This window comes from Trichogramma pretiosum, unplaced genomic scaffold (genome assembly GCF_000599845.2).
Source record: "Trichogramma pretiosum strain Unisexual culture from Peru unplaced genomic scaffold, Tpre_2.0 scaffold97, whole genome shotgun sequence".
NCBI lineage: Eukaryota > Metazoa > Arthropoda > Insecta > Hymenoptera > Trichogrammatidae > Trichogramma > Trichogramma pretiosum.
The window spans coordinates 107,313-120,946 of record NW_019640794.1 but is presented as its reverse complement, the minus strand read 5'-3'; the positions used below and the strand labels follow the sequence as shown (position 1 = coordinate 120,946).

At 33.9% G+C, this 13,634-nt stretch overlaps 1 protein-coding gene across 1 annotated transcript; it reads right to left on the bottom strand.

Annotated features, from left to right (window-relative positions):
• Nucleotides 1–10,031: 10,031 nt before the first annotated feature.
• LOC106650034 (alpha-latrotoxin-Lt1a-like) lies at nt 10,032–12,698 on the bottom strand. The gene is made up of 2 exons (XM_014367813.2): nt 11,245–12,698; nt 10,032–11,152 (listed from the first exon to the last, which is right to left on the bottom strand). The coding sequence occupies exons 1-2, from the start codon at nt 12,530–12,532 to the stop codon at nt 10,326–10,328; spliced, it is 2,115 nt and encodes a 704-aa protein (XP_014223299.1). The 5' UTR covers nt 12,533–12,698; the 3' UTR covers nt 10,032–10,325.
• Between the last annotated feature and the right edge of the window lie 936 nt (nt 12,699–13,634).

Below are 13,634 nucleotides of genomic sequence, written 5' to 3'. Positions count from 1 at the left end.
TGCGGCGGCACACTAGTTAACGTTTTCACACTCTGTCGCACACAGTACACAGCACAGCACAGCACACACACACGCACGCACGAGCACGAGCACGAGGCGCACTAAGAGCGCACTTGGGAAACTGCACGCATCACTTTTGGAAGCACGCACTAAGCAGCAAGAAGCATAACGAATCCACTCTCGCGCAAAAACGATGTTCCAGTTGGAATTGGTCGGTCGCGCGCACTCGCGATGCGCCTACGAGAGACTGCACGGGGCGGCAAACGCCAGACTATTAATAGATCGAATGTCGAAAAGTGCGGGCTCGAAGCGCTCAGAGCCGCGGTGGAGGCATCACTGGAGGCTCGGCGCGCTCGGCTCGCTCACGGAGCCGACAAGTTGCCGCGCACGCGGTTCGCCGTTGCTCCCCTCGCCTCTCTCTTTCTCTCTCTTTTTCTCTCTTACTCTCTCTCGCATGCGAACGACTCTCTTCGCCATATGCAGTGCAGCAGCAGCAGCAGCAGTTGCGCACGCATCGAGCGCGCCGCGTGCCTTTGCCTCTCTCTTTCTCCTCTTTCTCTCTCTCTCTCCCTCGTCGTTCCCCTTTTGTACGGATGCTGCTGCAAAAGCCGTCTAAGCTACATCCACACGGAAGGCACCTGCGCTCGAGTCTACACACGTAAGACTTGGGCCGGCAGCACCGGTGTGTAATACATAATTATATGTTTGCCCTTCGCCCGTGCGATAATGGCCTCCGCGCAGCCAGTTACATTCCAGCTTTGATTCCTCGAATTGGCAAATTAACTGCGTCTTTAATGAATAGCTAAGAATATATTTACAAAAACTCGCCCAAAAATCTTCCAGCTTACGTTTTTTTTTCATCAGAAGTTATTGCGTTCCCATGGCTTTTTACCTTGACATAGGCTTGCTCTCTAATATAAGTGTATCATAATACGTATATTACTTTTTGCGGTATTCGTATCATTGTAAATTTTAACCGCGAATAAGTGACTTTCTTTCTCTCTCTCTTGCACGAAAGCTTAGCATTCGAGTTGTGCAGTTTAAAATTTCCAGCCGACACGGATGCGTGACTCTCTCTCTCTCTCTCTCTCACACACACACACACTAACTGCCTTCGATATAAAGAGCACGAAAATGCGGGAGAAAATGCAGTGTGTTGTGTGCAGTAGCGCGCTGCCACCCGAGCTATGTATATAAGGTAGTTTTATTATGCTCGCGAGTCTTTTGTCTGCGCGACAAAAAAAGAAACTTTCGGCATTTTTCAAGAGGCATATAGCGCTGGAATAACCCTGTGCGCACACTCAAGTGAATTTCGAGCCAAGAGTGTGTATATAAGAAATATGATTTGCATTTAAGAAAACATAAATTTTTACTCGCGCGATGCATTGACGTTTGCATGGGCATATATTGGTCATTGAAAAAATATAAATCATGCGTTTAATAAGCTGCAGTAGGCGATGCTGCGACGAGCGCCGAAAAAAAAGAAAGTGAGATCAATTGCCGCAACTTATATACGTATTTTTGTGGGTTGCATAACTTTAGTGTTCACCCGCGTGTAACCAATTAATGCGTGCATTTATTTTTTACGAAATTGAAGATGATGTTTTCGAAAGATGACATTTCTGATGATTTTAAATACGTTGTAAGCAACTGATTTTCTCTGCAGCAGCCTTCGCGTATTTTTCGTTGGGCACTGATTTACATAAATACGACTGTACGTCAAAAAGTGTCTCAGAAAAAGTGAAAGTTGGGCTCTCGAAGCCATTAACGGCGTTTACGAATCGCCCGCTCACAATGCATTCAAGTTCATCTTCTTTGGACCCTCTTTCTTTTTCTTCGTTTTTATTCTGACTCTCGGTCTTTCCGCGAACCTTTAAGCAGTCGATGAAAAAATGATAAATGCAGAATATTAACTTCCAAGAAGCTTACACAAGATTCGATAACAATGAGCGCACTAATCAAGAGAAACCCCTCGTCGATGACTATCTTGCTATTTTTTCTTCTAACTCTCTCTTTCTTTAATCTGAGATGCAGCAGTGCCTGTACAGTGCGCTCAGCGTGTAATAACGTATAGGATAAAACCTTTTTCTCTATCCTTAACATGCACGTAGATATATCTTTGGGAGCGCAGCAGCAACAGCAGCAGCAGTATAGACTTGGCAACTTTGTTGAATACAGTCCCCCTTTTCTTAGCCGAGCTGCTAGCTGCAGAGTCTACCTCTCGAGCTCGCTCTTCCTCTTTGCCATTATTCCTTTTTATTTCAGCAAATACGCCTCTGACTATTATACGTTATATAGCGCAACAAAGCCTATATAGGCTCACGCGAAGGCACATCGTACATACGGCCTTAAACCTACCTTTATAACTACACACACTGGCACAGACACACTCATACAGACCCACACACAGCTATATAAAACCCCATAGAAAAGGGCTTCGAGATAAAATCATTCAGAGCCATGCGCTCGCGCGTTGCAACCCATTGGGCTGTACGCTCGCGCACGTGATGCAGACAGTATTTCGTGACTCGTATAAAGCCATAGCTTTAAGATGGAACATCGCAAGTTGTGGAATGATGCGGCTTTTTAGTTTGCTTGGATGCTTTAGCAATACTCTATAAAGCTCTATTTTTTCGGTGCTTTCGTGAGTTGCGTGCTTGAAGGTCAAGGCTGCAAAAGCACCCAACCTTGCCGAAAAAAAATACTCGCGAAAGCGAAACTTTGAGCAAGAAAATGTACTAATCGATCGATTGTTGTACAAACTTTTAAGAGTTCCAGATGACATCACATTCTTCTCGTACGCGATAATATTTAAAATTTTTACCTAAATATAGCCATGCTAATATAAGAACAATTTATAAATAATATTTTCATCAATAATTTTTAATAATTTCGACGGCATTCTTCTGTCTTATTCAAATACTTCATTTTGCTCTCCAATTGTATCAACTTATTTCAATGTCAATAATAAATACACCATCGGGTCCAAAGGCTAAAACCCAAAAAGTTGAGTTTATAATGTAAGCTTAATGGCACGTCTGCATAATTAAAAGCTTCGTTTAAAATTCTACAGGATATTAAAAAATTGTTTCACAGCTACATAAGCGGATTTCGTTAAACATTTAATAGTGACTACTTTTGATTTTTATGAATTTTATACGAATTTTTTTTCATATATTGCAAGAGCTCTCAATTTTTGACGCTTTACTCATTCGTCCATTGAACAAAAATGTTCGATCAATGAAAAAATTTTATTTTTCGTTAAATATTTAAATTCCATTGTTGCAATGCAGATTTCGAATGAAAAAAAAAAATAACGAATTCGAAAAGAAATGCATGATTCTGCCGATATATTATTAAGAACTAGTGATTGTGCACCACGTAAAAGACCTACCAGTGCATGGACCATTTAAAAACAAGGTGTGCTTAAATACGTCAGAGCGCTTGTGACATAACATTATCTATGTAAATTAAAAACACCAACTCCAAAATTCATCTTGCTCCAAACAGATAAATCCATAAAAACATTAAAATTGTTGATAAAAATTTATTTCGAGATTTTTTTGCTACATTATCGTAAAAAATTCATGATATAGCATGATCAGGGGCAGTAATAAACTAAAGTAATTGTATTTTAAAAAAAACAAATGATTTCCGAGAAAACATTTATACAATAAAAATATCTAAGAATTAGTACAAAATTCTTCTTATTTGTTTAATCGTTTCGATGGTCGAAACGGACGATATTTCTATCAGTGCATATAAACATGTTTAACAAATTTGCATCTTATTTGATTATTGGTATTAAGTTTTGATCCTATCTAAAAAATTCAAAGTTGAGTGAAATAGGGACAGACTTTTTATCACAGAAAGCAGGAAATCGATTTTAAGATTTTCCCACACGCTGATAATATATGAGGTTTCTTTTCCATCACCATAAAATAATAAAATCAGTCCTTGATTACTCAATGCCATCATAATAAGGCATTTATAATAACATTTACCGCAATGAATTATTATTATTGCACGCCGATATTATGTATATAACTCATGTAATAATAAACAACCAAGTTTCGTCAAATGATCAATACCGCAAAAAGCAATCAATATACAAGGGGTTGAGTTTGAAGCTCGAATCGATCTCTCGCGGCGGTAGCTCGTTGCTCGCGAGGACGACGACGAGTTCATCAATCTCGAGCGTGTATAGTTGCGAACTTTCTCGATTGCTTTCCGCGCTCTTTGCTAGACACCGTACATACATACGTATAAAACCCATATGCAACTGAGGCAAAATAATTTCAAAGCTTGGTGCAGTGGTTTTTCTTTATTTTTCGCAATCATGTGCAGCTTAATGTTAGAGCGCAGCTTTCTGTATTCCCTATACGTTCGAGTCATATGTGTTTTATAGGGGAGCAAAAAGACACAAGGTAGATTTAAACTTTTGCGATCATGGCTATACGTTATCGCAGCTGTCTAATTATATTTTCTTGCTTTTCTCATGTAATATAACCAACCAGCAGTTCGTGGTTTTTTTCGAGTCAAAGAGATATGTTTTCGTGAATTGGCTTGCGACAGCTGCGATGTGCGTGTACGCACAAATTTAACTTGCATATTCAAATGAACCAACCGGATCTGGCTTTGTAAGTCAGTAATTTGAAACATTTTAAACGAACAATTCTCAATTAAAAATTGTTTTCTGAAAAAAATTAACAAATGACAAATAATAATTGTTGTAAAATATGCACTTGTATGCCATCTCTGAAATTACTATTCATTTATTCCGTAGCAATGCCATAGCTTTCCAATCGGCAGGGATTTCAAATTTGAGGGAGAAAATGAAGCTTTTTCTACCCTTGGCAAGAATACACACTTCTGCAAGAGTCACGTGCAGCATTGCGAGCATACACGAAGGGTCAAAATTCAGGCATGGCACGCAGTTGCACCGTACATACATCGGTTTGAGATACAGAGGCGATGACACAGATAAAGCACGTCTATTCCCCAACGTGGATCCCCGCACGGGTACGATCAACAAAAATATAATTAAACGGCCCAACGTATCACCCTTACCAAAATTTGCTTTGCTCTAACTTCGGACGCGAGCTCGCGTGAGCAGCTGCATCCTATTCCAAAGGCTGCCGTTGATGCAACTCAGCTGCGGCTCGTTATTTACATACGTGCGTTTCTCTACGTAACGTGTATAGTACACTTGTAAGCATTGTTTTAAACCAGGAGTTTGGAGTGAATCACCTTCTTTTTCAAATATAGTTAATGAAGCGTTTGATTGATCGTGATTTTTTCAGATATTCATTGTTCATGGGGGAGTTATTGTTGCATGCATATGCCTACCCCATATTTGATACTCGTACACTGCTATATCGATTTTTTTCTTCACTGAGACAAAGCTTTTGTCCGAGATAATATTCACAAAGCATAAAGAAGCGTGTGAATGATTAAAATGTCGTTACAGCTTTGACTTTCATTATTCTTGGCTCTTGAAAAAGCCTGTAGCTTTTGGGCTCAGGCGTTTTGTCTTCAAAGGAATAACAAAAAACAATGTGACCCGGAAAAATAGATATGAATTTTCGATTAATAACATTTCAGAATTCATTTTTTTTTTAATTTTTTGTAATAATTTGATTTTTCACTGTAACAAGCCGTGTTCTAAATTGTACGTGTCTTTCATTTCTTAATATGTTTGAACTACATGACAACCTTGTAAACTACCATTTGATTGTATTATACAATTGAACGTTAATGCGTATCAATAAAGAAATTATTAGTAAATTAGGTGCAAGTCACAATGCAACACATACGATGTATCAAAATTTCAGATAAAATACATTCGAATGATCGGACTTCTAAATATCTCCATCGCATGAATTAAGCCAAAGGGACGAGTTCGAGAAAGGAGACGATGCTATGTAATGCAATATCCAAATGCTTGTAAAAAAATTGTTCATCAATCAAGTATCGCAATTATTAGCATATTATTGAGGTTTTTTTATGCACCCATACATAGTTACAAACAATCCTCGTAAGGGTTTGAAAACATCATAGAATCCAACTAACTCGTAACATGTTGTTTCATTTCACCCCAAAAGCTCAAACACAGCGTTTAATACTTATTTTTACTATTATTATCATTATCATCATTGAAAATTTCCGTAAAATTATAGTTTAGACCGTCAACGTCGCCCTAATTAAAATGGTTTAATTAAGCCTTATAAATTTAGTAACAAGAGTAGTAGACAATAACCATCAGCTCATCAGTCACGATCCCTTGACACTCCATTTTATATTGGTGTAAGCCTACAGTACAAGTTTCAGGGGTAATGAGGCAATACCAAATATTGGCACGTTGATATAATAGAAAAACAACATTTGACGATCAAGAAAGTTATGTTTAAGAAATTTGTTTAGAAAATGAAATTTTATTGCTAAAAATCTAGAAAATTCATGTATATTGATTAAATAATAATGTCATTAATCATACTCATTAAAAATATAAAAATAGAATATATACAATCTGTCAGTTTTTCAGAGATTGATGTGTTTTCAACAAAAGTCGTCACACCTCCAAGATGAGTTCAATTTTTTTTATATGGATATTTCATGAAGGTTGGAAACCAATTATATTCTTACTAAATGATTTCAAAGTTCGATTACTTCGCTCGATTACTCGATAAGTCGTTGTATCCAGACCCAATGATAATCGAAAAAAGTTTGTGGTGCTGTGTTCGAAAAACCATTTTAAGAATAAAGGTTTTTGAGTACTGAGAAAAATTTAGAAAGAACAATACAATTTTTCAATATTAATCATTATATTATTTTTTATTTAAAAGTACTTTTGAAGTACTTTAAACATATCTAGATAATCACAGAACTGTAAAATCTGTGATACAACTTTGAAAATCGAATAGTTTCAAGTTGTATAAAAATTATAATATTCTACAAAATTTTTTGTAGAACGCTTCAATTCACTTTCAGCGTAACTAAGCTTTTTATTAACTGTTGATAACTGTTTCTATTGACTATTGACCATTGATATTGATAAACATTAGAAAAGCAAATTTATAAACTGTTGTTTAAGCTAAAATTGAAACTGAAAATCATCCACTAGATACAAGAAAATGTTTTATGATACTAAGTATTTAAATTTAAGCTGGTTCTTCTTACACCATTTCCTAACAAAATAATTGCTCTCGAGATTTTAAAAGTTGACTATAAAAGACAGACCTTACAGAAATAGTGCTTCTTTTAAGATAACAGAGCAAGCAAGAGTAAACAGCGTCTACTCTCTCGCGGAAATTCGGTTGTTAGTGGTAAATTGAGGAAGGTATGAAGAGGAAAGTCTACCATCCAACCTTGGCCAAATTCCTTCTTGCTTGTTCTAAATGATTGTACAGCTTGATAATGAACTTACGTTCATCAGCTTTTAATGAGTTTACAGCGAATAATGCGTTTAATACGCAAATCTAATTGTAACCATTAGACGTGCTTTGCGATACAGTATTTATTGAAACTAAAGTGACATTACGTATGATTTAATTATTATTTTTATAGTAAACAGTTTAATCAAAATTAGTAAAATTTTTTAATTGGTGTTCACAAACAAAATTAAAAATGTTCTTAAAATAAAACAATATCCTGCAATTCAAGACAATATCCACAGCTCATAAAATTATTAATGCTGTGATGAAATGAAAGTATCTGTTGTAAAAATTTGAAACAAATAATAAGATTTTGTGAAGAAACTTGTATAAGATATATATATTTGGCCATTAATAATTAAACTTATACATACTAATAGACTTCTCAGGTCAACAGAAACATTGATTTTGGTGGCTTTACTGATGTACGTAAAATTTAATAACATTATTAGCATACTTGTTTGTTACGCTTCCAAACATGTTTTGTGACATTATTGTTTATTAGTTATCAGTACTCATTATACCGATCAGCAAATTTAAAAATTTCCAACATTACATAAAAATATTTCAACCAATATGAAAATTTGAAAATTAAACACAAAGCTTTTAAAAATGAAACTATTTTATTGAAGAGATATATCTTCAGTTTCTATGACGATCGATTCCCCTTTTACAAGTAAAGGAACTTTTGTATAATAGTCAATGTTAAAATCGAAAGTGAGATGACGGTGATGTTGATGATCATTACCGTAAAATTCGAAAATGTCTTTCGATTTTTCTGAAATTTCTGGTTCAACAATAATAACCACTGGATCTTTTCTGGTTTCCGATCTTTTTTGATAATTTCGATCATTTTCCTTGTCAGAATCTGTATCACTGAAATAGGAATGATCAGAATCATTTTCAATTATCCTTCGTGGTATATAATCTATGCCATTATGAGAATTCACGCCACCCTTATTTTGATCATTTAATTGGTCTGATTTCGTGTGTTGTTTATTGAGATGCATTTTGAGAGCAGATGAGTGTTGAAATTCTTCTTTGCATGTTTTGCATGAGTATATTCTGCTATCGCAATCATGGTCATGGTCCATATTGAATATTTAATAGAATTCACTGACAGAAAATGGACTTAATGTTCGTTGTTTTACGTATTCGCCTTTCTTTAACTTTGTAATGGACACAATGAGTTACAAAAATGATTAAAATATCAATGCCAGCGGTAGCACCTAGCCGGCAAAGTATAAAGAAAACAATTATAAAAAAATTATTTTCAAAAAAAATATGTTATTACTTCTGAGATAAATTTAGTACTAATATTAATACCATTCACATAATTCTTTCAGATGATTCGAGGGCAGCAAATACAATAACAAATTTAATGTTTACATTTTATTATAAGTTATACTTTGTTATTGTCTTTGAAAAATTAGATTATATTACGATAAACTATTAAATTATGTAGTATTTACTGTGAAAGTTTTATAAATTAAGTTTCAGAACTTTAAAAAAATAATTTTTCAAAAAATAGTAACTAATTTTAAACTCAAAATTGGTCAATTTTTCATGATTTTTATATATACGATGAAAATATGAATCAATAATGATACTTTCATATACATTTTTAGATTAAATTAAATTATTTTAATTACTTTGCTGTCACATATTTCGACCATAATGAATAGTATGGGAGAGTCATGCAACAAATTGAATTCCGTCTTTGACAAACAAACTTGAGAATAATAAACAACCGAGTTCGTTTTTTATACTAACGTCATGATGTTCTTATTCTTTCACGGGGTACACAGGTTTTATTCGATATTCCCCCTCAAAAATATGTGTCTTGACGGGTAAGGCTTTTCAATCCTACCGAATTGATTTTGCCAACTTATACTGTGTATGCACATCAAATAGAGTGTACGTTTTTGTTTGGCATTGCATTTGTGTATGCTCATGCCAAGCTTCGAACCCGCTTATGTCCTAAGATAGTATTTCACTTTTTTCGAGGCTCTGCCCATTGTATACGGTTCGCTATATCTCTACGAGTGTGCTCAAGCTGCTTACGTAATTGATGTAATAATTCTAAAGTATGTAATCAAGCTTCTTTTCGTCGTATATATTGTAAAAATGTTACTTCAATCATGAAAAATTTATCGAACATTTCTTATAGAGTTTAATTTTCATAGCTCGGATAGAGTTAAAACAGAATTTACTTAATTTCTTCCTAATTTTTAAACGAGATTTTAATCTTATTATTGATTATTATTTCATTAATAAATTATTTGATAATTTTTCGTAGAGATTTGATAAATATGGTGAAGTATATCAGGCTACATGTTATGACACGGATATTTAAAAAGATTTTACTAGTGGATCGGTTAAAAATGGTATCTTATAAAGTTAATAAGATTAACATTATTTTGCATGAATCAAAAAAGTTTGTATTTATGCATGCAAAATAGAAATACGATTTTTTTAAGTCTATCTCGTGCAGCTTCATCTAATGAAAAAATTGTTTTATCAGTTGCTACAATATGATTTTGGATAAGAACTGAGCTGTACAATGACAAGTGATCAAAAAAAGTTCTTACAAAATAATTTATTCATAACATCATTTATTAACTTGTATATGATAGATTTGAGGAATAAATATACAATTATTATGACATATATTTACACTTACAATTGTAATAATTTTTAAGAGGTTAAAATCTAACAAATATGTACCAAATACATAATACAGCGTTTACTTAACATCGGACTATAAAGTAGAATCTACTTTAATTTTTCTGAAAATATTTTTCAATTGTTCAGATACATTATAGAATAATTTTAAAATGTTAACTTTTCTATGATTACACTGTAATAATTTGCACGTAATATAATTGCCATTTACGTTTCCCTGAAAGTAATGGCCAAATTATTGGATTGTGCATTATTTGATTTTGGTATTAAAAATGGCGTCAAAGCTATTACGATTAACGCACTATACCATTCATTCATTAATCCGTATGGATTCATAAGATGTATGTAGAAGTATCCAAAGTAAACGTAAACTATCATAGAGATAACTATGCAATAAATTTGCTTCGTAGAGGGCTCACGAGGCCACTTTCGTACCTTTTCTTTTTTAGCTTCTGGACGATAAAAAGTTTGATTCGATAACACTATTTCTTCATCCTCCATATATGAGATGATTCTTTGACCACAATGAATGGGCATCAGTTCGGCAAAGGTTTCCTCTAACCTATACTTCATCGATTTTAAAATTATGCTTTTGGCCATGTGACCTTTTATAAAAGGACCGAGAAATTTAAATTTTCGATCGAAGGCTAATTTCCGAACCAGCTGATGGTAGTACGTGTCATGAAGAATATTGTATGTATCTTCGTAGTTCATTTTACAAATATCATACAACGAATATTGGCTGCTAATTTTTATTCTTTTAGCAAGTTTAATTTCTTTGTCGAGAATATAATTCTCTTTGTCTGGAAAAAAATAATTTATGTTTTCTTTTGGGGGATTGTTGACTTCATAAAATTGACACTTGTTGACGATATAATCTGTCGTTTCTCGACACGAGTGAAACTCCACACAATCCAATATTTTCTTATACATGTGCATGTCGTAAATATAAGATGGCCATTTTTCCAATGAATCGAATATCGATGTGTTTTTGAAGATTAAGTCAATATTGTACTTGATTTGCTTGTTATAACCTAGTGAAAAAATGTCGTCATTGATTATTATTATGTATTTTGCTATTGAAAAAAAAAAAAAATTAAAATGTTTATATGGCAAAATGTCTTACAGCCATGCAAGATGCCCTTCATTAGGTCGCAATTTTTATGCGAGAGAGATCCAAGCAAAAGATCCATCATCATCGGGTATGGAGTAAAGTCAACGAGTTCTGTTTTAGAAGATACCATCCTTAAAATTTGATCAATTGCTAGAACATTCATTGCAAATTCTGGCAAAAAGAGCGAATTAATTGGAAATTTGGTGAATCGTCTCAAGTGTCTGCGGGTGGCTTTATATTTCAAAAGAGTTTCTGTTATTTCCAAGTTGTAAGCACATAGTGCAGTCTGTAAAGCGTTTTTATTCCAGGGGCTTTTCATGTTAACATATATTCCTTTTTCCAAAATTAGTTTGATCATGTCAGATCCTATCTTATCGCCAAAGATCATGTATACAAAATTGCCATCGGGAGTGCACGAGCCAATTATTACATCAAATATATTTTGATGGTGATTGTTGAGTTCAGTTATTTGAAGTTCTTCTTGCCTTGTCAGCAACATTTCTAGGAGAGTCAATTGAATATGTCGAATGTGGTCCGTGTGACCGGCGGTGTATCGCTCGAAATGCTTATAATTAAATAAGTAGGCCAACGGCGTATCGCCGTGTTTGTCCTTTGCATTGATATCGCATTTAGATTCAATAAGAATTTTCGCAATGTCACACTTTTCAAAGTGAGGCGATCTTATTACCGTAGGAAATAAGTTATCAATAAGCAGATGCAAAGGTGTTTTGCCATCCACGTCTGCTAAATTCACGTCAGCTTTATGTTGTAATAGCAATCTTACAATGTTCTTTTGACCATATTTAACCGCTTTGTGCAGAGGCGTCTGTAGATTATCACAAGTATGGTTAACGTCGATACCCTTTTCTATGAAGCCAATCACCGAGTCCAATTCACCAAGTGCGCAAGCTATGTGAAAATGCGAGACTCCGTTCATATCGACGAAATTGACCGAAGGGTAAATTTGGAACAAAGAATCGAAGGGCGCATCCATGCCATTTTTAAATGCCACATGAATTGGCGACTCACTTCGTATCCGAAATTTCAATGGTGCTACTACTTCAAGAGCTGCTATATAATCAATTACAAAATATAATTTTTGTCTCAAAGCTTCGAGTAATATGAACTGAACTAGATAAGATTCTTCTGTCATCTTTTTTTTTATTTGCTGGGCTACTGATGCTTTAAAATTCATATCTTTATCACTTGTCTTTTCACGATTTATCGTATTAACAAGATTTTTTATTTTTGCCTCTTCCACGAACAGACTCTTCCACGCATTTCGCAGCCTCGAAAACATCTTGTGACAAAACGGTATTTTTCATAAAATTCACTTTAAATTTTTATAAACTAATTGTTTCTTAATATTTGTCAAATTTTTTTAAATAAAGATTTTCACCAAAATCCTAACTGTTCACTATGATCTGTAAATTTCTTCAAAGATCAGTGTGAACGCACGTAGACAAACTCATGATTGTAACTGTACGTATAAATAGGCAACCTACAAATTTGAATGTTGTCTGGTTGATTTGTTTACATTATAAATTAAAAGTAACTTACATATTTCCATTCATTTGTATGGGTATAGATTACTTTCCAATACTATACTTTTCAGTTTTAGCAATAATCATGATAAAAAATATATTTAACAAAATTTATAATTTTTAAAATATATTTTTAAAGAAAGTCATTATTCTATTCTCATATAGATATACTGTAATACCCAAAAATTTATTATGAGTTCATTATTACTAATTGCCAACCTGTACATAGTACTTAATTGGAAAAAGTAATTTTTTTAATGTAACAAAAACTATGGAATGCTAAATTATTTTGATTGATAATTAAAGTACACTCATTCTATCCGACTAACTCTATTCACATCGTTTTATTATTGATCGGAGAAAATACGATTAAAGTTATTGATTCTGTAAGTTAAACAATTCCATAAATGTATTTAAAGTCTAAAATATACATTAGAACATTCATGAACACTTTGGTAGCTGTAAATATATCAATCTTTATGTTCAAAGTATTTTCTCCTTTATTAGTTTAATTGATGGGAAGACATTGTCAGAGCAACGATGCGACCTTAAAAAGTAAAAATCGAAAGAGCCGAGGAAATTAAGGTACTCGCTTATGGAATTAGAATATACTCACTTGTCACAGAAATAGTTTAGTTTCGCGTATGTACTTGAATGACAGCATCCTGATTATACACCGTTGCATCTTTCTCTTGTTTCTAAGCTGTTGACAATTAAGTAATTATCTGAAACAGTGTGGTAGGTCTCTAACTTCCGTTTAAAACATTAATACACTCGTTTTAGAGTAGTTCATTATATAAAAATAGAATTGAGTTGAACATCGCTCGATCCTCTTTAAATAAGTCACCGTCAAAAAAC